Genomic DNA, 23835 nt, shown 5'->3' with positions numbered 1-23835 from the left:
AGGAGAGAGAGAACTTAGAAGTGTGCTTATCAGTAGTTTACTGTGTGACAGCCTCAGTGTTATCCCAGACCCGCTGACCTGTAGCCTCAGTGTTATCCCAGACCCGCTGACCTGTAGCCTCAGTGTTATCCCAGACCCGCTGACCTGTAGCCTCAGTGTTATCCCAGACTCGCTGACCTGTAGCCTCAGTGTTATCCCAGACCCGCTGACCTGTAGCCTCAGTGTTATCCCAGACCCGCTGACCTGTAGCCTCAGTGTTATCCCAGACTCGCTGACCTGTAGCCTCAGTGTTATCCCAGACCCGCTGACCTGTAGCCTCAGTGTTATCCCAGACTCGCTGACCTGTAGCCTCAGTGTTATCCCAGACCCGCTGACCTGTAGCCTCAGTGTTATCCCAGACCCGCTGACCTGTAGCCTCAGTGTTATCCCAGACTCGCTGACCTGTAGCCTCAGTGTTATCCCAGACCCGCTGACCTGTAGCCTCAGTGTTATCCCAGACTCGCTGACCTGTAGCCTCAGTGTTATCCCAGACCCGCTGACATGTAGCCTCTGTCTCTTCTTAGCTGAATCTTAAGGGCAACCCACTGTTCTTCCAGAAGACTCACAGAACCCGCACTGTCTGCCACCTCTCCCCCAAGGCTGCCTACCTCAGAGTGAGTGAGAGGGGGAGGGAGTGAGGGAGAAAAATCGGAAAGCTGAATTTGGACCCAGTCATTTTTTTCATGATTCTGTCTCTTCCTCGAGTTTAATATATTGTCTCCCCCTCACTCACCTCTAGCTCAGACTGGACAGCAGCCCTCTCTCCTCCTCAGAGTTGTCAGTGAGTAGGCCACTCCTGTGGGTCAGCAGGCATATACTCAACACTTCTCTAGTCTTGTTGGGTCACTTGTTGATGTGCACTTTAAGTTCATTTGTGGGATTCGCCACTTTTGTACCAGATAGTCTTAACATGGGACCCCCCACCTTCAGGTGCTACCCAAACCGGGACAGCTGATTGGGCAGCTCCAGTCCCAGGCCTCACCCTTGATCACCAGGGCTCCAGAGCGGGGTAACCAGGAAGTAGTGTCCAGCGGGGGCGGGGAGTTGAGTGACAGCCTGTCGGTCAGCGAGGTGGGAGTGACACGACAATGCAAGAAGAAAGCTAAAGTAAGTCTGCTACATAGCTCACTGAGAGGCTGTACTCTGTGTACCTCTTAAAACCCTGACCAGCTAGAAGAAATACATGTTAATAGTTTTAACTAACCCTCTGATAGGATAAAGATCCTACGGGGTAAGGGGGCTAGGGGGTAGCTACGGGGTAAGGGGGCTAGGAGGTACCTACGGGGTAAGGGGGCTAGGAGGTACCTACGGGGTAAGGGGGCTAGGAGGTACCTACGGGGTAAGGGGGCTAGGAGGTACCTACGGGGTAAGGGGGCTAGGGGGTACCTACGGGGCTAGGGGGTACCTACGGGGTAAGGGGGCTAGGGGGTACCTACGGGGTAAGGGGGCTAGGGGGTGTCTACGGGTTAAGGGGCCTAGGGGGTGTCTACGGGGTAAGGGGGCTAGGGGCTGTCTACGGGGTAAGGGGGCTAGGGGGTACCTACGGGGCTAGGGGGTACCTATGGGGGCTAGGAGGTACCTACGGGGTAAGGGGGCTAGGGGGTGTCTACAGGGCTAGGGGGTACCTACGGGGTAAGGGGGCTAGGGGGTACCTACGGGGTAAGGGGGCTAGGGGGTGTCTACGGGGTAAGGGGGCTAGGGACTGTCTACGGGGTAAGGGGGCTAGGGGTTTCCTACGGGGCTAGGGGTACCTACGGGGTTAGGGGGTACCTACGGGGTAAGGGGGCTAGGGGGTGTCTACGGGGCTAGGGGGTGTCTACGGGGTAAGGGGGCTAGGGGTACCTACGGGGTAAGGGGGCTAGGGGGTACCTACGGGGTAAGGGGGATAGGGGGTACCTACGGGGTAAGGGGGATAGGGGGTACCTACGGGGTAAGGGGGATAGGGGGTGTCTACGGGGTAAGGGGGCTAGGTGGGTACCTACGGGGTAAGGGGGATAGGGGGTACCTACGGGGTAAGGGGGATAGGGGGTACCTACGGGGTAAGGGGGATAGGGGGTGTCTACGGGGTAAGGTCCATTTGGAATGAACAAATCAATACAGGCAGAGGAGAAGGAACATGTTTCTGGAATGTTGTGTGTATAATATATATATCCATCTGTGTTGTTTCAGAGTAAGGTGAGGGTGAGACGGGCTAGCATCTCAGAGCCCAGTGACTATGACTATGAACCCAGACCACAGTCCTCTATACAAGGTAAAAATGTACTTATATATATATGTGTGTGTGTGTGTGTGTGTGTGTGTGTGTGTGTGTGTGTGTGTGTGACCTCCTCTCTCTCCCCTCAGACATCGTTCTCCCTCACCAGAAGGAGATTGAACGCATGGACAGTTTCAGGGACCAACTGGGTGAGGATTGGCTGTGCTACCAGCATCACCTAGAGGGGGCGCCAATCACCACCCTAGACAATGCGGACAGGCCAGCTCCTCCACACCTCAACAACAGTCTCTGTGCCACCCCCTCCCCAACCAACAACAGCCCCATCCAGGCAAGCCCCGCCACCTTTAAGCCCCCTTCTCCAGAGCTGGAAGTCCCGGAGGTTCTACCCCCACCGCTGCTCTCGTCTGAGCCCAAGGAGGAGGCCTCAGACTGGGATGCAGATCTGGAGACAGAGTCCACCCTCCAGTGGCCTGACCACAGCCTCGGGCACACAGAGTCCACCCTGGAGACTACTATGGCAGAGGGACTGGTTCAGGGGTTAGAGGAGCCACCGGTGACATCCATGGACACCAGAGAAGAAGAGGAGGAGGACTTGGGAGGTAGGAGCACTTCAGAACTAGCAGTAGCACACCTGATTGAAGTAGACAACTTATCATCCAGCCTCAACTAGTCCAACCAGCTGTGCTAGAGCGGGAATACAACCAAAATGTGCAAAGACTGGGGGGTTCCAAAGAAACTGATTGGGCAACGCTGAGCCAACCTTTGACCTCTCTTTCGTCTCTCTCTAGTTGACCTGTGTCACCCCCTGCTTGTGGGAGTACTATCATCATCTGAAGAGGAGGAGGAGGAGGATGGACTGAGGACGAAGAACAGGGCCCAGTGTCCTGTGTTCCTCAGGGTCAAGCCAAGACACGTCCTGGAGGTGGACATGAGCAGGGGTCAGTTGCAGGCCCGGCTAGAGTTGGACAGTCTGGGGAGGTTCACCATGTCCCAGGTCACCTGGACTGAGAGGGTGAGGAGCGGGAGGGATGATGGGGAGGGAGGGAGGAAAGAGAGGGAGGGATGGATGGAAGGAGAGGAAAGGTGAGTAGGGATGGTGGTGGAGGGAGGCATGGTTGGGGAGGGGAATTATGCCGAGAGGAAGGGGGGTGATTTATTTATTTTATTTTTGTTGTTGCCTGAAATGATGAAAGAAGTATATGTTTTGTATTTGTTCTAAAGATAGTTCTCTCTCTAGGAGGTGGAGCGAACTCTTCCTGCTGTAGAGCTTCACTTCCGTTACATCAGCAGAGAGAGGAGGAGGAGACGCTATGTTATGCTGGATGATGACCCCCAGGAGGCACTGCAGGTAACACAATAGGGATGTGACAAATGGAAAATGTTCTTACCGGTTAAACAGACATTTTTTAAAGTCAGTTTTCCATTTTAAACTCCATCATGAATTCACAATGCAGCTACTCTGCTGCTAGCAACGCTTTGGGTCTCCCGGTACGTCCCTTTCAGATGGTTAAGCATTGCACCTGTACTATCATTACTGCACCTCAACTCCACCTCTCAAAGTCTGCATTTCCTTCTCATTTAACTTCTGAAAGTATTGCCATACAGGACTACGCTGCTGTCGCTTGTCTTTCTCTGCCATTTTGCGAAATGTTAACGATGATGACGCAGTGTTGGAGAGTGTCGACTCCAATAAAATTGATACCTCGACTCCTTGCACGTCGACTCCCGGTGTTGACTCCCATTTCTGAGTTTGAAGATTGTCTCCTAAGATTCAGTATTCTTGGAACAGGAGAGACTGATAAGTTGGCGTACTTCTGAGAACACAAACACTCACATCTTTCATAGCGAGGGACAGACGGAGAGAGAGGAGAGGGGCACAGTATTTGTAGGTCGGCCACCAGGCAGACTGAGTCAGAACCGTGCGCTAGGCCTATCTGCAATCAAAAACAGCATTCTATTGCGAGATACTGTGTCTCGCAATTACTTGGCTTGCAACTTGCATCAATGAATGGGTCAATGAATGGGTTAGGATGTTCTACTGGTTGCAGACCGGAGACTGATCACACACATCATTACCGAAGAGAAAGATCAGGGGTGTAGTAATTTGTCCAAACAGTTGTAAAACGTCCACAAGGCTGTGGTCAGTATTCCATGGACGTTGCCATCAGTCCTACAGGTCAAGCCTTGCTCATTATGCCCAATGAGATCTTTCTTGTTGTTTGTGTGTTTTTTTATGTAAGCAGCCATTGGAATGTTCTGTTTTCTGAATGTTCTGTTTTCTTGTTTGGACTTGCATGTGGGTACAATACAAATTTGAAGTAGCCTGTCATCATACAACTGTTCATTCGGAAAATACAAGGACCGTTATTAAAGTTTCAAAGAATGTCTTGGAGAATACATGATTGTAAATACGGCGGGTGTTGTTGCTAGGCACTGACAGAGGTCCTGTCGCGGGTGGTGGAGGAGAATGAGCGGCGGGTCATGGAGGGTCGTCCCAGCTGTGTCTGCCTGCAGTGTCTCCGCTGTGGGTCAGAGTTCACACAGCGGGGAGGGAAGGAGCAGGAGGACAGAGGGAGATTGAGAGGATGGACAGGACTGGAAGAGCAGGAGGAGAAGAAGAAGAACAAGTGCAGAGAAGATGGATTGGGTGAGAGAGGCACACTCGTACAGTAACACACATGCACGCATGCTAGGGACCGGCACAGTTATTTAAATATTACAATATCCAAACCGATGTCAGTTATTTATTTTATTTTACCTTTATTTAACTAGGCAAGTCAGTTAAGAACAAATTATTATGTTCAATGATGGCCTAGGAACAGTGGGTTAACTGCCTTGTTCAGGGGCAGAACGACAGATTTGTACCTTGTCTGCTCTGGGATTCGAACTTGCAACCTTTCGGTTACTAGCCCAACGCTAGGCTACCTGCTGCCCCAATGGGTTAGTATTCCATTTTTTTTCTTCTCTCTCCCTCTGTGCAAAACACACACACACAGACCAGCACATATACACACACACAGACCAACACACACAGACCATCCACACACCATCACACTCACCCCACACACAGACCATCCACACACAGACCACCCCACACACAGACCATCACACTCACACCACACACAGACCATCACATGCACACACCACACACAGACCATCACATGCCCATTATTTTGGTTACCATGGCTAGAAGAAGATATCCGAGTGACTTTGAAAGCGGTGTCTCAAAGGAGCACAGGGGGTTTAAAGGGTGGGTGTGTGTCTGTCACCAAATCTCAACCCAATTGAAAACGTACGTAGGGCAGGACGATTTATATTGAATGAATTTGATTAATTCAAATGTATGTTTTCACAGGATATTCCAAATGCCTGTATTGCAAGAATCAAGTTTTTATTTGAGTTTTTATGAGCGGTTTATGTCTGCTTGTTCTCGTGTATTTTTGGTCTTGTCTCCTTCGCTCCTCTGTGCTGTGTTCACCTTCCTATTTACACCAGAGATCTATATATCATGACAAGATGCTTATGTCTCCACCCTAACAATTCAGAGTCCTTATCCAAAATTTGGGGAGGCAGGCGACAAGCTTCAGTCCAAAATAAGGCCATGGAAACACAATTTTAGCGAGAGTGAAACCTCTGTTTACACACACCAAGCCCCTCTCCCCTCCCCCAACAACAAAGATGAGATCACTTCCTCCTCTGATAAGCAGTTACAACTCGCTATTTGCGTTTGAGGCTTAGTCTAACATAATGTGTTATGTGGAAACCGAAAACACATTGAGACATTATTTTACTGTAACAGAGAAGTTAACCTGTCTCAACTCCTCAAATTGTGTGCAGAGCAGACACTATTAAAACAAGAGTATCGATGAACATTGATTCTGGAACATGGTCAGTTTGGTACCATGTTCCGCTAGCAGCATTTTATTCAAAGATCGTTATACATGCTGTCTAGTCTGTTTTATACATGCTGTCTAGTCTGTTTTATACATGCTGTCTAGTCTGTTTTATACATGCTGTCTAGTCTTTTATAAATGAGCAATAAGCATAAAGCACAATTATTTAAGCAATTGGCAACTCGTTCTTATTCTGAGAAATAAGATGGGCCACTTGATTTCAACATCTGAACAAAGTGGACAGGCTAGCATGCTGTTCAAACAGTTGGAGATGGACAGAAGGGTGTTTTTATAACAATTCAACTGTTCTACCTTGTTGGCTAGCAAATAAACTCAGCAAAAAAAGAACCATACCTTTTTCAGGACCCTGTCTTTCAAAGATAATTTGCAAAAAAAACGAAATAGCTTCACAGATCTTCATTGTAAAGGGTTTAAACACTGTTTTTCATGCTTATGGTTCAATGAACCATAAACAATTAATGAACATGCACCTGTGGAACGGTCGTTAAGACACTAACACCTTACAGACGGTAGGCAATTAAGGTCACAGTTATGAAAACTTAGGACACTAAAGAAGCCTTTCTACTGACTCTGAAAAACACCAAAAGAAAGATGCCCAGGGTCCCTGCTCATCTGCGTGAACGTGCCTTAGGCATGCTGCAAGGAGGCATGAGAACTGCAGATGTGGCCCGGGCAATAAATTGCAATGTCTGTACTGTGAGACGCCTAAGACGGCGCTACAGGGAGACAGGACGGACAGCTGATCGTCCTCGCAGTGGCAGACCACGTGTAACAACACCTGCACAGGATCGGTACATCCGAATATCACACCTACGGGACAGGTACAGGATGGCAACAACAACTGCCGAGTTACACCAGGAACGCACAATCCCTCCATCAGTGCTCAGACTGTCCGCAATAGGTTAAGAGAGGCTGGACTGAGGGCTTGAAGGCCTGTTGTAAAGGCAGGTCATCACCAGACATCACCAGCAACTACGTCGCCTATGTGCACAAACCCACCGTCGTTGGACCAGACAGGACTGGAAAAAGGTGCTCTTCACTGACGAGTCATGGTTTTTGTCTCACCAGGGCTGATGGTCAGATTCACGTGTATCGTCGAAGGAACGAGCATTACACCGAGGCCTGTACTCTGCAGCGGGATCGTTTTGGAGGTGGAGGGTCCGTCATGGTCTGGGGCGGTGTGTCACAGCATCATCGGACTGCGCTTGTTGTCATCGCAAGCAATCAAATCAAATTGTATTTGTCACATACACATGGTTAGCAGATGTTAATGTGAGTGTAGCGAAATGCTTGTGCTTCTAGTTCCGACAATGCAGTAATAACCAACGAGTCATCTAACTAACAATTCCAAAACTACTACCTTATACACACAAGTGTAAAGGGATAAAGAATATGTACATAAAGATATATGAATGAGTGATGGTACAGAGCGGCATAGGCAAGATGCAGTAGATGGTATCGAGTACAGTATATACATATGAGTATGTAAACAAAGAGTCATAGTTTAAAGTGGCTAGTGATACATGTATTACATAAAGATGCAGTAGATGATATAGAGTACAGTATATACGTATACATATGAGATAAATAATGTAGGGTATGTAAACATTATATTAAGTAGCATTGTTTAAAGTGGCTAGTGATATATTTTTTACATCAATTCCCATTATTAAAGTGCCTGGAGTTGAGTCAGTGTGTTGGCAGCAGCCACTCAATGTTAGTGGTGGCTGTTTAACAGTCTGATGGCCTTGAGATAGAAGCTGGTTTTCAGTCTCTCGGTCCCAGCTTTGATGCACCTGTACTGACCTCGCCTTCTGGATGATAGCGGGGTGAACAGGCAGTGGCTCGGGTGGTTGATGTCCTTGATGATCTTTATGGCCTTCCTGTAACATCGGGTGGTGTAGGTGTCCTGGAGGGAAGGTAGTTTGCCCCCGGTGATGCGTTGTGCAGACCTCACTACCCTCTGGAGAGCCTTACGGTTGTGGGCGGAGCAGTTGCCGTACCAGGCGATGATACAGCCCGTCAGGATGCTCTCGATTGTGCATCTGTAGAAGTTTGTGAGTGCTTTTGGTGACAAGCCGAATTTCTTCAGCCTCCTGAGGTTGAAGAGGCGCTGCTGTGCCTTCTTCACGATGCTGTCTGTGTGGGTGGACCAATTCAGTTTCTGTGATGTGTACGCCGAGGAACTTAAAAGTTGCTACCCTCTCCACTACTGTTCCATCGATGTGGATAGGGGGGTGTTCCCTCTGCTGTTTCCTGAAGTCCACAATCATCTCCTTAGTTTTGTTGACGTTGAGTGTGAGGTTATTTTCCTGACACCACACTCCGAGGGCCCTCACCTCCTCCCTGTAGGCCGTCTCGTCGTTGTTGGTAATCAAGCCTACCACTTGTGTCCGCAAACTTGATGATTGAGTTGGAGGCGTGCGTGGCCACGCAGTCGTGGGTGAGCAGGGAGTACAGGAGAGGGCTCAGAACGCACCCTTGTGGGGCCCCAGTGTTGAGGATCAGCGGGGTGGAGATGTTGTTACCTACCCTCACCACCTGGGGGCGGCCCGTCAGGAAGTCCAGTACCCAGTTGCACAGAGCGGTGTCGAGACCCAGGGTCTCGAGCTTGATGACGAGTTTGGAGGGTACTATGGTGTTAAATGCCGAGCTGTAGTCGATGAACAGCATTCTCACATAGGTATTCCTCTTGTCCAGATGGGTTAGGGCAGTGTGCAGTGTGGTTGAGATTGCATCATCTGTGGACCTATTTGGCCGGTAAGCAAATTGGAGTGGGTCTAGGGTGTCATGTAGGGTGGAGGTGATATGGTCCTTGACTAGTCTCTCAAAGCATTTCATGATGACGGAAGTGAGTGCTACGGGGCGGTAGTCATTTAGCTCAGTTACCTTAGCTTTCTTGGGAACAGGAACAATGGTGGCCCTCTTGAAGCATGTGGGAACAGCAGACTGGGATCGGGATTGATTGAATATGTCCGTAAACACACCAGCCAGCTAGTCTGCGCATCTCAACTCTGTGCATTACAGGGAAGACATCCTCCTCCATCATGTGGTACCCTTCTTGCAGGCTCATCCTGACATGACCCTCCAGCATGATAATGCCACCACGCACAGAATGAGCAGTATGGCTGATCTCCTGCAAGACAGGAATGTCAGTGTTCTGCCATGGCCAGCGAAGAGCCCGGATCTCAATCCTATTGAGCACGTCTGGGACCTGTTGGATCGGAGAAAAATCCTTGAATGAGTAGGTGTGTCCAAACTTTTGACTGGTACTGTAAGTCTTCAGGCCCTTTACTCAGTACTTTGTTGAAGCACCTTTGGCAGAGATTACAGCATCGCGTCTTCTTAGATATGACGCTAGAAGCATGCCACACCATTCAGAGACTTGTCCCGAAGCCACTCTTGTGTTGCCTTGGCTGTGTGCTTAGGGTCATTGTCCTGTTGGAAGTTGAAACTTCGCCCCAGTCTGAGGTCGTGAATGCTCTGGAGCAGGTTTTCTTCAAGGATATCTCTGTACTTTTGCTCCGTTCATCTTTTCCTCAATCCTGACTAGTTTCCCAGTCCCTGCTGCTGAAAAACATTCCCACAGCATGATGCTGCCCACCACCATGCTTCACCATAGGGATGGTGCCAGGTTTCCTCCAGATGTGACGCTTGGCATTCCCGGCCAAAGAGTTCACTCTTGGTTTCATCAGACCAGAGAATATTGTTCTCATGGTCTGAGAGTCCTTTAGGTGCCTTTTGGTCAGCTCCAAGCGGGCTGCCTTTTACTAAGGAGTGGCTCCTGTCTGGCCACTCTACCATTAAGGCCTGATTGGTGGAGTGCTGCAGAGATGGTTGTCCACACACTGGAACTGTAACAATCGGGTTCTTGGTCACCTCCCTGACCAAGGCTCTTCTCCCCTGATTGCTCAGTTTGGCCGGGTGGCCAGCTCTAGGAAGAGTCTTGGTGGTTCCAAACTTCTTTCATTTAAGAATAATGGAGGCCACTGTGTTCTTGGGGACCTTCAATGCTACAGAAATGTTTTGGTACCCTTGCCCAGATCTGTGCCTTAACACAATCCTGTCTCGGAGCTCTACGGACAATTCCTTCGACCTCATGGCTTGGTTTTTTCTCTGACATGCACTGTCAACTGTGGGACCTTATATCAATTGAATTTACCACAGGTGGACTCCAAGTTGTAGAAACATCTCAATGATGATCAATGGAAAGAAACAAGATGCATCTGAGCTAATTTATGTTAACAAGGTATTTCTGTTTTTTAGGCACTGTATTAGACCTGTGTTCATTTTCTGTAATGCCTGCCACAAGAAGTTAGTCATTATTAGTGAATGTGCGTTATGCTTAGTTCTGGTAAACATTTTAACAAATAGGACATGATGTGGGTCTTGGTTGTGGAAGGCTTATATTTAGCCTAGGTATAATTTCACCTGAATTCATTTGATTATTACTGACTGTTTGAAATTCAGTGTATTTGACCTTTTTAATTGTACAACAAAAAAAATCTTAATTAGAGAATATCGATTAAAAAGTCAAGCTGTATATCGTTAAATCAGCCCATGAGTTTGAAAATATTGAGGTGATTCGTAGGCCATATCGCCCATCCCTACACTTATCGGAGATTCTGGACCGGCGTCTGAGACAGTGTTTTTCTACCACCATCAACAACACTAAATGATGGAATGTCTCATGGATGAATGGTGTCGCATCCCACTAATAGATTATCCCTCTAATAGACACTTGTAGAATCTATGCCCAGGCGCATTGAAGCTCTTTTTGCACATCATGGTGGCCCAACGCCATATTCAGACACTTTATGTTGGCGTGTCCTTTTATTTTGCTCATGTTCAGTCATCTCCATCTCTCTGATAGAGATCTCCAGGTCTGATCTTAAGGACAGGGCTCTACTGGCAGCGTGCAGGATCACCTTATCTTCCTGCCCTGACAGACGTCACACAGATGTGGGCGGAGGTCCGATTACAAGTCGTTCTAAAGCCTCTTGAAGTTACTATGGCAACAGACATAACGGCTATGGTCCAAGCGACCACATTTTTTCCTTATAAATTGGCTGTCAAAACTTTGTTGAAAGTGATTGTGAGGTTCTTCTATCTATCAACTATTTTAATCAACTCTCTTTCTAAAGTACTAATTTACCAGAACAAATCACTCACACGCCAAATGTAGCTTTTCATTCCTGTTTGTCATTTAACGCTTGACTGCTGATCCCACAGACGACTAACTAACCGCTTTAATTAGCGGAGACAGATCGCTTGAAGCACTTGGTATCAGCTTAGCTCTCCTCTCCTGGTCCTCAACAACCCAGACCTGAAATGACTACATGCTCTGACATGCCCAGAGCTCAGGGAGATTTCTACAGTTTTTGACAGTTGTAACTTGTAGTTGGAATGTAGTTAGTCATATTCCTTTTATATGCTGAGTACGACATCTACACCAAGGGAATGCTGAAGTATCTAGTCATTATCTCTGTTTTTAAAGAGCAGATTATGGACAGAATTTTGCCTTTTTATAACAAGTCTTTTTGTGTACAGAAATGAAACCATTACAGCATACACTAATTTACCAATACGTACGAATTCACACTTGAAACCATGTATTTATTTTCTGTTCATTGTCAATTTACACAACGTCTTCAGGAAGTACCGTCATCTGTCCTGAGTGTGGTAGTGATCATGTGGTCCAGCTGGCTGGCCAGTCAGCTCCCTCCACCAGTACGCCCGTCCATGGTTCCCCATGCCAAGACGGGACTGACCGACACTTTACCTTCAACCACAGAGATACACCTCTACCCAATCACCCTGGTAACAAGGTTTGAGATTTTATAGTCTTTATGATTTATTTAAATATGTTGTTGTATGATGAACATGTTTTTAAAGTCTAGGGTAGTGGTTCCCAAACGTTTTATAGTCCCGTACTACTTCAAACATTCAACCTCCAGCTGCGTACCCCCTCTAGCACCAGGGTCAGTGCACTCTCAAATATTTTTTTTTTTTGCAATCATTGTAAGCCTGCAACACACACGCTATACGATACATTTAGAAAACATAAGAATGAGTGAGTTTTTGTTACAACCCGGCTCGTGGGAAGTGAAAAGAGCTCTTATAGGACCAGGATGATGATGATGATAATAAAAAGTAATTTTGCTCTTTATTTAGCCATCTTACATAACCTTATTTGTTTATTGAAAATTGTGAAGAACTCACCACAGGTTAATGAGAAGGGTGTGCTTGACAGGATGCACACAACTCTGCTATTTTGGGTTGTATTGAAGAGAGTCTTGTCTTAAATCATTTTCCACACACAGTCTATGCCTGTGTAGTTTTCATGTTTGTGGGGGCTGAGAATCCACTCTCGCATAGGTACTTCGTTGCAAAGGGCATCGGTGTCTTAACAGTGCGATTTGCCAAGGCAGGATACTCTGAGCGCAGCCCAATCCAGAAATCTGGCTAAATTACATTTTCACAGAACCGCTTGTTGCAATTTTGACGAGGCTCTCTTGTTCAGATATCGGTAAGTGGACTGGAGGCAGGGCATGAAAAGGATAATGAATCCAGTTGTTTGTGTCATCTGTTTCAGGAAAGTACCTGCATAATTGCGCACCCAACTTGCTTAGGTGCTTCACAATATCACATTTGACATTGTCCGTAAGCTTGAGTTCATTTGCACGTAAAAAATCATACAATGGTGGAAAGACCTGTGTGTTGTCCTTGTTAATGCAGACAGAGAAGAGCTCCAACTTCTTAATCATAGCCACAATTATGTCATTGAATATAGTTGTGGAGAGTCCCTGTAATCCCAGATTCAGATCATTCATGCGAGAAAAAACATCACCCAGATAGGCCAGTCGTGTGAGAAACTCCTCATCATGCAAGTGGTCAGACAAGTGAAAATTATGGTCAGTAAAGAACTTTAAGCTGGTCTCTCAATTATTATTATTTTTTTTTAAACGTGTCAATACTTTGCCCCATGATAACCAGCACACCAGTATGTTGTAAAAGCGGTACAAGGTCACTGCCCATATCATTGCATAATGCAGAAAATATTCCCTTGGCAGCAAGAGCCTCTCGGTGGATGCTGCAGTGTACCCAAGTAGCATCGGAAGCTGCAGTGTACCCAAGTAGCATCGGAAGCTGCAGTGTACCCAAGTAGCATCGGAAGCAACTGCTTGCACGTGCATGTCTTCCTTAATTGACCCCCCACAAACGTAACAGGTCGGAGAAGCTGTGCCAGGTCCGCCACGTCTGTTGACTCATCCAGCTGTAATGCATAGAATTCACTGGCTTGTTTGTGAAGCAGTAATTGTTTCACAACATCTCCTACCATGTCACTGATGTATCGTGAAACAGTGTTGTTTGATGAAGACATTGGCTCTAGTTTTTTGGGACTTTTCCCCCAGCAATATCCGCGGCAGCAGGAAGAATTAAGTCCTCCACAATAATATGGGTCTTGCCTGTCCTAGTCACTCGGTAGCTCAGCATATAAGACGCTTCTAGCCCCTTCTTATTAATGGTATCTGTTGCTTTTACTAATCATACGTCTTAATTCTCGCTCAAACTCCTGTGGCTTATTTTTCAAATAGGCATGTTCTGTTTCTAAATGTCTGCGTGAGATTGACGGTTTCATCGAGTTGTGAGATAGTACTTTTGCACATATAATACACTGTGGCTGAGGAAAGGCACTACTCCCAATACAAGTGAACCCCAAATCAATGTAGTTCATTATATTTGCGCCTCTTCGATGGTCCAACATCCCTGTTTGTTGTTCGGTGCTTTCCCGAGTAAGGGGTCAGTAGCTCTTCGGCTGCATCAGATTCACAACTGTCAGTATCCATGCTACCTGGGCTAACAACAAATGTAGAATTACTGATTCCAGCATTGGATGTGCTCGTGGAAGCAGAACAACTTGTCGTCGACTGGTGCAGGTGTAGTACTGGTGGTAGTAGCCGTACTACCAGTGGAGCTGATATGTGTCTCTATGGACGCGGGCCTTACTTTTTTTAACCACCACCAGCAAACGGAATGAGCAGCAGCTACGTTTTGGCTACATACGGACCGTTAGTGGAATTCCCGTGAGAGAGTAACTGTGATTGGATGTTAATTATTTGACTAGGCTACCTGTATTTGACGATTTGTTATCTCGCTGAACATGAGATCGTTACATTTTTTGGCAGTGAAACGAGGCTACTCGGGCGAGGGGGGGAACTCACCCAAATGTATAGCCCTGTTGAAAAATCTAAATGGACTGTTTGAAAATGTTTTTAAAAATGTGAATCACATTTTTATTTGGCGTACCCCTGACGGCATTGCGCGTACCCCAGTTTGATTACCCTAGACCAAGTATTCCCAGTCAGTTTGATTACCCTGGACCAAGTATTCCCAGTCAGTTTGATTACCCTGGACCAAGTATTCCCAGTCAGTTTGATTACCCTGGACCAAGTATTCCCAGTCAGTTTGATTACCCTAGACCAAGTATTCCCAGACAGTTTGATTACCCTGGACCAAGTATTCCCAGTCAGTTTGATTACCCTGGACCAAGTATTCCCAGTCAGTTTGATTACCCTGGACCAAGTATTCCCAGTCAGTTTGATTACCCTGGACCAAGTATTCCCAGTCAGTTTGATTACCCTGGACCAAGTATTCCCAGTCAGTTTGATTACCCTGGACCAAGTATTCCCAGTCAGTTTGATTACCCTGGACCAAGTATTCCCAGTCAGTTTGATTACCCTAGACCAAGTATTCCCAGTCAGTTTGATTACCCTGGACCAAGTATTCCCAGTCAGTTTGATTACCCTGGACCAAGTATTCCCAGTCAGTTTGATTACCCTGGACCAAGTATTCCCAGTCAGTTTGATTACCCTGGACCAAGTATTCCCAGTCAGTTTGATTACCCTAGACCAAGTATTCCCAGTCAGTTTGATTACCCTGGACCAAGTATTCCCAGTCAGTTTGATTACCCTGGACCAAGTATTCCCAGTCAGTTTGATTACCCTAGACCAAGTATTCCCAGTCAGTTTGATTACCCTAGACCAAGTATTCCCAGTCAGTTTGATTACCCTGGACCAAGTATTCCCAGTCAGTTTGCTTACCCTGGACCAAGTATTCCCAGTCAGCTTTCAGGCCCTGCCGTAGTGTCAATAAATCTCCAATATTCCCCCTCCCTCTGTTTTTAGGACCCCACCATGGAAGGTCCTTCCTCTGCCAGGGTCAGCCACTTCGGCAGCCCTGCCATGAAGGCCTCACCCCAGGACACTATCCGCACCAGCATCTCCATGGAGGACCCCACCTCCTTCTTCTCAGCCAAGGGAAGCTCCTTCTCCTTGGGGGAGACCTGGGAGGACCAGAGCTGTGACCGGAGCCTGTCCCAACCTGCCAGCTTCTACAGTACAGAGGGCCAGAGTAAAGGAGGTATAGCAGGGAGCTACAGCTATACTGTTAGTGCTACCTCACCTGGACCCCAGGATCAGCATGCAGAACAAGCCAGTCCAGGTGGTCATAATATATAATTTTGAATACTTCTGCAATAACCAATGTTATTGCTAAGATATAACATCTGTGTATTGTGATGGGGAAAGGCATGAACAAAATAACATTGTTTGATTGGGTCCTTTGGTTTTTATCAGCCATCAGATGTAATCATAAAATGGATATTATCCTTAAATAAAAGTGATGACATGACCTGGATTTGATCCTTTTATTTAAAGATTTTTCATCAAATGGCCCCCTTTTTTCCCTTTATGTTAGTCGGTCCAGCACCATCCTCAGACAATTGCTTTCATTTTTGGTGTAATTCACATTTCTGGAAAAGGTTTAAAATAAAGGTTCAAATCCAGGTCATGGTAGATGATAGTCCAAAACACAGGTTATAGGAGACAAGGAGGAAATGCATATTTAGATTTTGCAAGAACGAGTATAACACAACAATCCATAGGAGGTTATTTGACATTGGTGACAGTCTTCCAGGCTGGCCCCTTGGGTCTCTGTCTGTGGGTCTTACAGTAAGATCTCATATGGTTTAGTAAGACCGTTACTATTAGAACTGATGGGAGAGGAAGGAATGCTTTAGCCTCCACAGAGAAGACAATGGAATGGAGAGAGGAGAGGGGGTATAAATGCTGTATATACACAGTATAATAGACCTTTATATTTCCCTCTGGTATACTGTAACAGACAGATGCTGAATGACTGACAACATGGAATCCTTGTTTAAAAACCACACGCCACTGCAGAGACCCATCCCAAAGCACTTCATCAGCCGCTGAGCTGACGCTAATTTGAGACAACTTCTGAGAGGATGAAGACGCATCTATTTTGTTGAACAAGTCCTTTAGTCTAACACCAGTTTACTACATATCGATGAAAAACAACTCTGATCTGATTTCCATGTATTTGGGACACATTGATCTGAATATCGCTCATCAAAAAGGAAATGTTAGATGCGTTGAGATGAACTGAGTGGAAAGACTCAGGTGTAAATGCAACATTTGAATACTCTTGTTTTAGCTATAGACACTTCCGCTCAGTGATATATGTAGCATTGGACCAGATTCAGAGAGGCCTAGTGAATGATGGCCACAAAGTCAATAGGCCAGTTTCCTGGCAGTTAGTTACTATCTATGCTAAGCTAACTGCTTTACCTTTTGTGTCGGTTATGCTTAGCTAACTGCTGTCACTGTGTGTTGGTTCTGATAAGCTAACTGGTGTCCCTGTGTGTTGGTTATGATAAGCTAACTGCTGTCCCAGTGTGTTGGTTATAAATGTTACCCTAACACTATTCTGACCTGTGTCTGTAGGCCAGTTGGACCTTCTCTCAGAGGACTATGAGGCGGTGGACCATCGGCTGAAGCTCTTCCTAGATGTGGAGGTGTTTGAAGAGGAAGAGGAGCTCCACTCCTTTCTCAAGGTTAGCAGAACCAATGTTCTGACAACGGTTAACAGTTCAGTGACCTGGCTGATTCCGGTCACAGCAGTTCTGCTCAGAAGTTCCATGAACTGCTAACCCAGCCAAAACCGGTCGACTCCAGCTCTTGTGATCTGCTCCTGGCTGCTTTTGTGCCCCTAGCTGTTCTCTGGCTGTCCTGTTCACCCCCCCTCCCCCCTATCTCTTCATCGCCACCCCCACCCACCACACCATGACCTTGGATGAGCTCCTCCATGTGTAATGCATGCTGGGAGCCCTGTGGAGCGGAGGGGTATTGGTTTACTGCTCAGGACACCTGGACAAGGAGCCAAGAGGACACAAGCAACCCCAGCAGGAGACAGAGGATCCAGCTCATAACATGCTCATTCATCTGATGTTTATTTATCTTGTCACTTGTGCTTCTCTCCCTTCTGGCTCTCTTTCAACAGCTCAACTGTTTTATTTTTGGGCCTACACAGTATTCAATGAAGATTGATGTGACTTTGTTGCTAGACCTTACACTTTGGGTGTTTTTTAAACAGGAACTGATCTGTTCTTATACAGTCTGTTTAAGAAGAGCTCTGAATGCAGTCATCATTTTCCTCAGGGAAAGTTATTTGCAGCAGTAAAGTGTTGTGGAATCTTTAACGTGTGTACATCTTATCTTTGTTGTAGGTGTCGACCGTGAAGTTTGGTGATCCGGTGGAGTTCCCCTCATTCCTGGTGGTGTCTGATCAACGCATCTACTTCCTGGAAGTGACATCCGACATGGAGTAAGTTAACCACCTGACCTGTCACACTGAAGAGCATCACACAAGAGAAGGCTGGAATGAAAATAAACATTCAAGTACCCATTCTGTGGTCACAGTGCTTGTCATAAAGGTATTGTCTGTAGAGGCATTTGGTCTGTAGACTACAGTTTATTCTATAAAGCTATATATGACATTTATGGGGACAGAAGCAACAGGTGTGGTAGGGAGCAGACCAACCCTATAGGATCACCACAGCTTTATGTAACCCACCACATCCCAATACTAACAGACTTTCTGGGCCACATCTTCAAACCCATTACAGCCTTGGTGTAGGGCCACCACAAAGACATCTTCCCAGCCACTGCTCCCATGTCCTATATCAGTGGCTCCACGGTCCCTCTGATATAGTGCGAACACTATATGAAGGACTTTGTAAGCCCTGTATCAATGGCTTTTTTTTTCTCATCAAAAGCATGTTGGCTTGCCTCCACTTCCTCCCAGGAGTGTGAGCAGTACGGTGTTGGACAGGCCTGAGTCTCATGCTGCGACGGTCCCTATAAAGTTACTGGGATTCTGACCCCAGAAGGCCACACCCCCGCTATCCTGAGCACGCCCTGGAAGTTGTGTAACGGCCAAGTTTGGTTGCGCAACAGTGATATTCTTATGATGACCTTTCGTGACTTGGTTGTCTGTGGCTGTCTGACAAATTGCAGAAACAAACAATGCTCAAACAAAAACATATACACCTTAAATGTGAGTAGACTCAAGGAAACAAAGGTAATAGGCTGGGATAACAGGCTGGGATACATGCAGGTAAAATAATACTTTCACACTTTCCCATCTTCATTTTTCTTTTCCTTGCAGAGGGCAGCCTTGTGATTGGCTGCAGAAGAGGGACAGCCGTGGAATCACAGAACTGAGTTACCTGGAGGTGGGACTGGGCTCCCAGAGTATCCACATGGAGTTTGAGGACGGGCCTGTGGCCTACACCCTGCTAGTACGGGACAGCGTGCGTTGCAAACGCTTCTTCAGTCTCTTCACAGGCAAGACACAGCCCCCCCCCCACACACACACACACACACACACACACACACTGCACATGTGTTGCATGCATCTGTATCTCATGAATTAAGGGCCTTCCTCCTGGGGATATTAGAGTGGAGCGTACTCGTTCTTAGGACAATATGTCCCTCTCTTGCTCTCTCTCCCTCTCTCGCTCTCTCCATCCGCTCTCATCCTCTCTCTCTCTCGTCCCTCTCAGTATGTTGATCACATGCTCCTCTGCTCACAGTGACTACACCCTGCCTAGCCTGTCAGCAAGGCAAGACCAGAGGCAGAGAGAGAGGAAAGCTGAGTTTTATTAGATCAACACTCCCCTCTCTGACTCTCACAACTACTCCTCACTACTTCACTAGAGCACTCTTTTAATGGAGTCCCTTTGGTAGCAAGGGGAAGCACCATGGCCAAACGGTCTTCAGCTAAGGCTCTGTGGACCTGAGTCTGTCCTGTCTTATCTATGGGGACTCCATGTTTTCATTCAGTCGTATCAATAATCCAGTCATTATTTGACCGTTTTCCAGATCGGCTCTTTAGCTAATCTGGTACGGTCCAGATGTTGTCAGATTTTTATTTGGAATTCCCTCTGCCGCTGAAAGTGATGGTATGGTCCAGATGTCCTCATATTCTTATTCGGAATTCCCTCTGCCTTTGAAAGTGAGGGTCCAGAATCGAAGATTCATTTCTGGCCTCAAAGGGGTTCATATTGTCAGTGAGTCTATGTTGTGTAGAGTCATTGTACATCCTAGAGCATAATAGACTTCATTAGAGTTCTCTTCTTCTCTTCCAAGTCTATGCTCTAGGTTGCCTAGAGGTGGTCCTTTTCTTGTACTGTGAGGCCTGTTGGAAAAATTGTTTCGGAGGTTATGTCCTTGTCTGGATTCGTCAAAGATGATTTTTCTCCTTCCTCTCAATGACTGAGGATGGGTCCAGCTTTTCAGTCACTGGGACCACATAGCCGGCTAGGCCAGTCCAATTCTGGGCTTGGACTCTGTATTGCAAAGCTGAACGGCCCCATAGAGAGAGGCTGTCACAGGGCTCTGCTATAGCCTGCCAGTTGGATCATCTCCTATACGTCTTAAAATATCCTCTGTTGTGTTCCTGAGGAAGGAGGATGAGGAACAGGAGAGTTGAGCCTGGTTGTAGGCCTGGTTCTGAGGTATGTGCTACAGACAGACATGGCTGGTCCTGTCCAGTTGGCAGAGGGAGAGAGTGGGTGGGAGATAAATAACTAGGTGCCTTTTCAGTGCTCCACTCATTGGTATGAGGCTTTGGCACAATCCTTCCTCTCTGGCCTTCACTCCTATTCTGCCCCGCTCTTCCTCCCCTTGAGGAAACTGGAACTATTTATTATGTGCCTGAAAACTCGGTCCAGAGCTCTGATATTGCCCCCATAACAGCTGTTACAATATTTGTCTCAGGGAAAGGACCAAAGGATACCTTTACTATAACAAAAGCAGTTTTCAGACGGGGCTGGCATTCCCAGAACAGATGTGGTCATGCCTGGCTTGGTCGTTGGTGAGGGCTACAAACATGGAGAAGGATAGGGTCTGGAACTATGAGGAAACTCTCATGTGGTTTTACTACCCCAAGGAGAAGAAGCTAGTAGGGACAGATCTGTCCACTGCTCACTGGGTTTGAAAATGTTTTATTGAAATTAGGAAGAAGTCTTAACTTGATATTCCGGAGGAGTCAGTACAGGTCACCAAGTCAATCAAAGACTTGTCTGAACAATGTCTCGACCTTTGCTAATTGAAATGCCCTTATTGCCCCGTACAGACCTACAGTGGGTAAGAATATGTGGTCGGTCTGGTAAGTAGTTTGGTGAGGTTTGCGATGCTCGTAAATGGTCATGGAAGGAGTGTTTTGGTTTGGTTGTGTGGGTTGGATCCAGACACTGCATTCCTGGTAACGGAAAACTGTTCCTGTCTCCTTCACTAACTATCAAGTTAAGGGGTAGTGCTCTCAAATTACAAACGGACCTCATCTATGGATACCAGGGAACATAATCAACATTTTATGATTTGTTTTCTTATCAGCAACAGCAATTAGCATCTTGAGTGATATCTTGAGTGATATACAGAAATCTCATAATTAAAATTCCTCAAACATACATGTATATTATACTGTTTTAAAGGTAATCATCTTGTTAATCCCACCACAGTGTCCGATTTTCAAATAGGCTTTACAGCGAAAGCACCACAAACGATTATGTTTGGTCACCACCAAGCCACAGAAAAACACAGCAATTTTTCCAGCCAGAAAGAGGAGTCACAAAAGGCACAAATAGAGAGAAAATGAATCACTAATCTTCCAGTGATTTTGCATAGCCACATCTATTCCACAGAAATACTCATCATAAATGTTGATGATAATGCCTCCCAGAGTTGTGTCAAGTTGGCTGGATGTCCGTTGAGCGTGAAAAACCCTGCAGCATTGCAGTTATTGACACACTCAAACCGGTCCTCCAGGCACCTACTACCATCCCTGTTCAAAGACACTTCAATCTTTTGTCTTGCCCGTTCACCCTCTGAATGGCACACAGACACAATCCATGTATCAAGCCTTCTTTAACATGTCTCCTCCCCTTCATCTACACTGATTTGAAGTGAATTTAACAAGTGACATCAGTAAGGGATCATAGCTTTCGCCTGGATTCACCTGGTCAGTCTAGGACATGGAAAGAGCAGGTGTTCCTAATGTTTTGTACACTCAGTGTACACCGTCAGGAGAATGCACAAGGGTATGTTTAGACTAAGAGGGCGATGTTTTGACTCCTGCACGTGCAGCTTAAAGATGGCAGAAGTAGGTATTGCTCACAAGATATTATTCTCTGGGACAATAAAACAAAATAGGACCTAACTTGCCCTGTTCTGTCCCACCTTGTCCTGTCCTGTCCCACCTTGCCCTGTCCTGCAAGCTCCACCTTGTCCTCTGCTCCAAAAGGAATTTAGTGTTATTGAGTTGAGGCTAAATCTCTGCATTGCTTCACCTTGAATAATGTCCTGAATAGAGGTGTGTGTGTGTGTGGTCTCCTATTGGTTCACTAGAACCCACCAGAAGATAAGCGGTTAAAGGGGAGCTCAAAGAGAGACAACAATACCTTCCCTTTAATGGTTGTCCTTTTTAATCCAGCACCATGCTTCGTCCCGTAGGCTTCACTTTAGATGTTCGTCCTGGTCTGGAATGGTAGTGTGGCAGATCAGTTTCCTCCGGAAAGAAACAATGGCAAAAGAATTGAGGTTGGATCTTATACAGGCATTGGGTGCCAGAATAGGCCACTGGTGCCACGCAATGTATTTATTTCTCATCCCTGTTGTTGTTGAACTTGGACATGGATAGGGGCAGGGTGTTCCTACTCTGTTTTTCTTCATATTTGTTATTTCACTCTTTTCAGTGTGTCTCCCTTTTAAACTCAACTTCCCTTTAAATTCCACCTATTTAACCTTGGCATTTGCCTGTGGCCCTGTGTTCCCCTATTGTTAACACCCCTCAGGGAAGTATTTTGTCGCTGTGAGTGTGACCTAGCACATTGTACTACTGTACCTTTTCCAACCTGTGTTTTTCACCTGCTGCCATGGAGATGTAATTCTAGATCTGAAATCAGAGACCTATCAGCTTTCTAGTATTAACCCACCACAGACTGTAATAGTCTAACATTAGCTCTGTCTATTGTTCCTAGGGCTGCAAAGCTACAGGTAGCTTACCAAAGTTACCGGAATCTTCAGTAATTTTGGTAATTTAACAGAATCTATGGCAATCTTTCATAACCTTGGTAATTTATACTAGAATAAATTTTTTTTAATAAATAATGTTTTAATAGTATTCATTTTTTATATAAAAAAAACAGTTTATATTAGATAGACTATATGGTTCAAGAGAAAATAGCCTAATTAATGAAAAAAGCATCTGATCAACAATGCCATTATTTTCAGTTAACTCTTCCAACTATTGACTTTTTTCACAGCTGCCACCAGTTTGACGCTGAGATATTGGCAACAAATACATAGTCAAATAAGTGTGTAAAAAATGTCAAATAATATATCAAATATATTTCATGCTGAAATCCTCATATTAAACAATGGTATTCACTAAGTTTATGGTTATATTTAAGATAATGTTTTCAGCTTTGTCATTCAATTATTTTTGTGAAAATCATCTTATTAAATGAGTTCATATATTTTACATGTGACAAGGCCACACAGAGGGCCAGTGATGATTAGACACCTGTCACATCTGAAGTACCCAAAAGGACCACGAGATGTATTGTGATAGAGTACATAAAATCCTTGAAAGATACCAAAATTCTTTCCAAGTTTCCAGTAAGATACCCTCCCTTTGCAACCCGAATTGTCTCTAGTCCTCATCTGATCTCCTTGGGTGTGACTCTCTTACTCTCTGGCTGTATTTATGTAACAGTATAACCCTGTTACATTTACACAGGCAGCCAATTCTGATCTCTCTTTCATTTTTTTCAACATTTTTTATATTTCACCTTTTATTTAACCAGATAGGCCAGTTGAGAACAAGTTCTCATTTACAACCGCGACCTGGCCAAGATAGAGCAGTGTGACAAAACAACATCACAGAGTTACACATGGGATAAACAAACGTACAGTCAATAACACAATAGAAAAATCTGTATACAGTGTGTGCAAATGAAGTAAGGCAATAAATAGGCCAATAATGGCGAAGTAATTACAATGTAGCAATTTACACTGGAGTGATATGTGCAGATGTGCAAGTAGAAAAACTGGTGTGTAAAAGAGCAGAAAAACAAAAACAAATATGGGATGAGGTAGGTAGTTGGTTGGATGGGCTATTTACAGATGGGCTGTGTACAGCTGCAGTGATCGGTAAGCTGCTCTGACAGCTGACACTGAAAATTAGTGACGGAGATATAAATCTCCAACTTTAGTGGGTGTTGGCTTTGGGGATGAACAG

General features: G+C 45.9%; 1 protein-coding gene and 1 long non-coding RNA gene across 8 annotated transcripts in view; one reads left to right on the top strand and one right to left on the bottom strand.

The window, feature by feature from the left end:
- The window catches only part of LOC118370015 (serine/threonine-protein kinase 11-interacting protein), a 48065-nt gene that overhangs the window by 3451 nt on the left and 20779 nt on the right, over nucleotides 1-23835 (top strand). For 3 of the 4 annotated variants that reach the window (XM_052514640.1, XM_052514638.1, XM_052514636.1), the window contains exons 10-22: nucleotides 564-653; nucleotides 779-820; nucleotides 970-1146; nucleotides 2209-2290; nucleotides 2383-2853; nucleotides 3043-3266; nucleotides 3492-3602; nucleotides 4685-4901; nucleotides 11824-11996; nucleotides 15357-15672; nucleotides 16977-17086; nucleotides 17759-17856; nucleotides 18700-18878. In XM_052514640.1, the coding sequence (XP_052370600.1) occupies nucleotides 564-653; nucleotides 779-820; nucleotides 970-1146; nucleotides 2209-2290; nucleotides 2383-2853; nucleotides 3043-3266; nucleotides 3492-3602; nucleotides 4685-4901; nucleotides 11824-11996; nucleotides 15357-15672; nucleotides 16977-17086; nucleotides 17759-17856; nucleotides 18700-18878 (2290 nt within the window). The remainder of the gene's footprint in view (nucleotides 1-563; nucleotides 654-778; nucleotides 821-969; nucleotides 1147-2208; nucleotides 2291-2382; nucleotides 2854-3042; nucleotides 3267-3491; nucleotides 3603-4684; nucleotides 4902-11823; nucleotides 11997-15356; nucleotides 15673-16976; nucleotides 17087-17758; nucleotides 17857-18699; nucleotides 18879-23835) is intronic. The other variant, XM_052514639.1, reaches the window with a different exon arrangement.
- LOC127927867 (uncharacterized) lies at nucleotides 7-569 on the bottom strand. 4 transcript variants are annotated; one of them, XR_008129362.1, is made up of 4 exons: nucleotides 442-569; nucleotides 277-408; nucleotides 178-243; nucleotides 7-144 (listed from the first exon to the last, which is right to left on the bottom strand). It is a non-coding gene; the product is annotated as an uncharacterized LOC127927867 (long non-coding RNA). The 4 variants fall into 4 exon arrangements; XR_008129364.1 differs by having other exon boundaries at nucleotides 178-309; nucleotides 343-408; XR_008129365.1 differs by lacking the exon at nucleotides 178-243.

The sequence above is a fragment of the Oncorhynchus keta genome, unplaced genomic scaffold, assembly GCF_023373465.1.
Source record: "Oncorhynchus keta strain PuntledgeMale-10-30-2019 unplaced genomic scaffold, Oket_V2 Un_scaffold_18122_pilon_pilon, whole genome shotgun sequence".
NCBI lineage: Eukaryota > Metazoa > Chordata > Actinopteri > Salmoniformes > Salmonidae > Oncorhynchus > Oncorhynchus keta.
The sequence above is the reverse complement of the archived record's forward strand: the minus strand, read 5'-3'. Positions and strand labels throughout refer to the sequence as shown.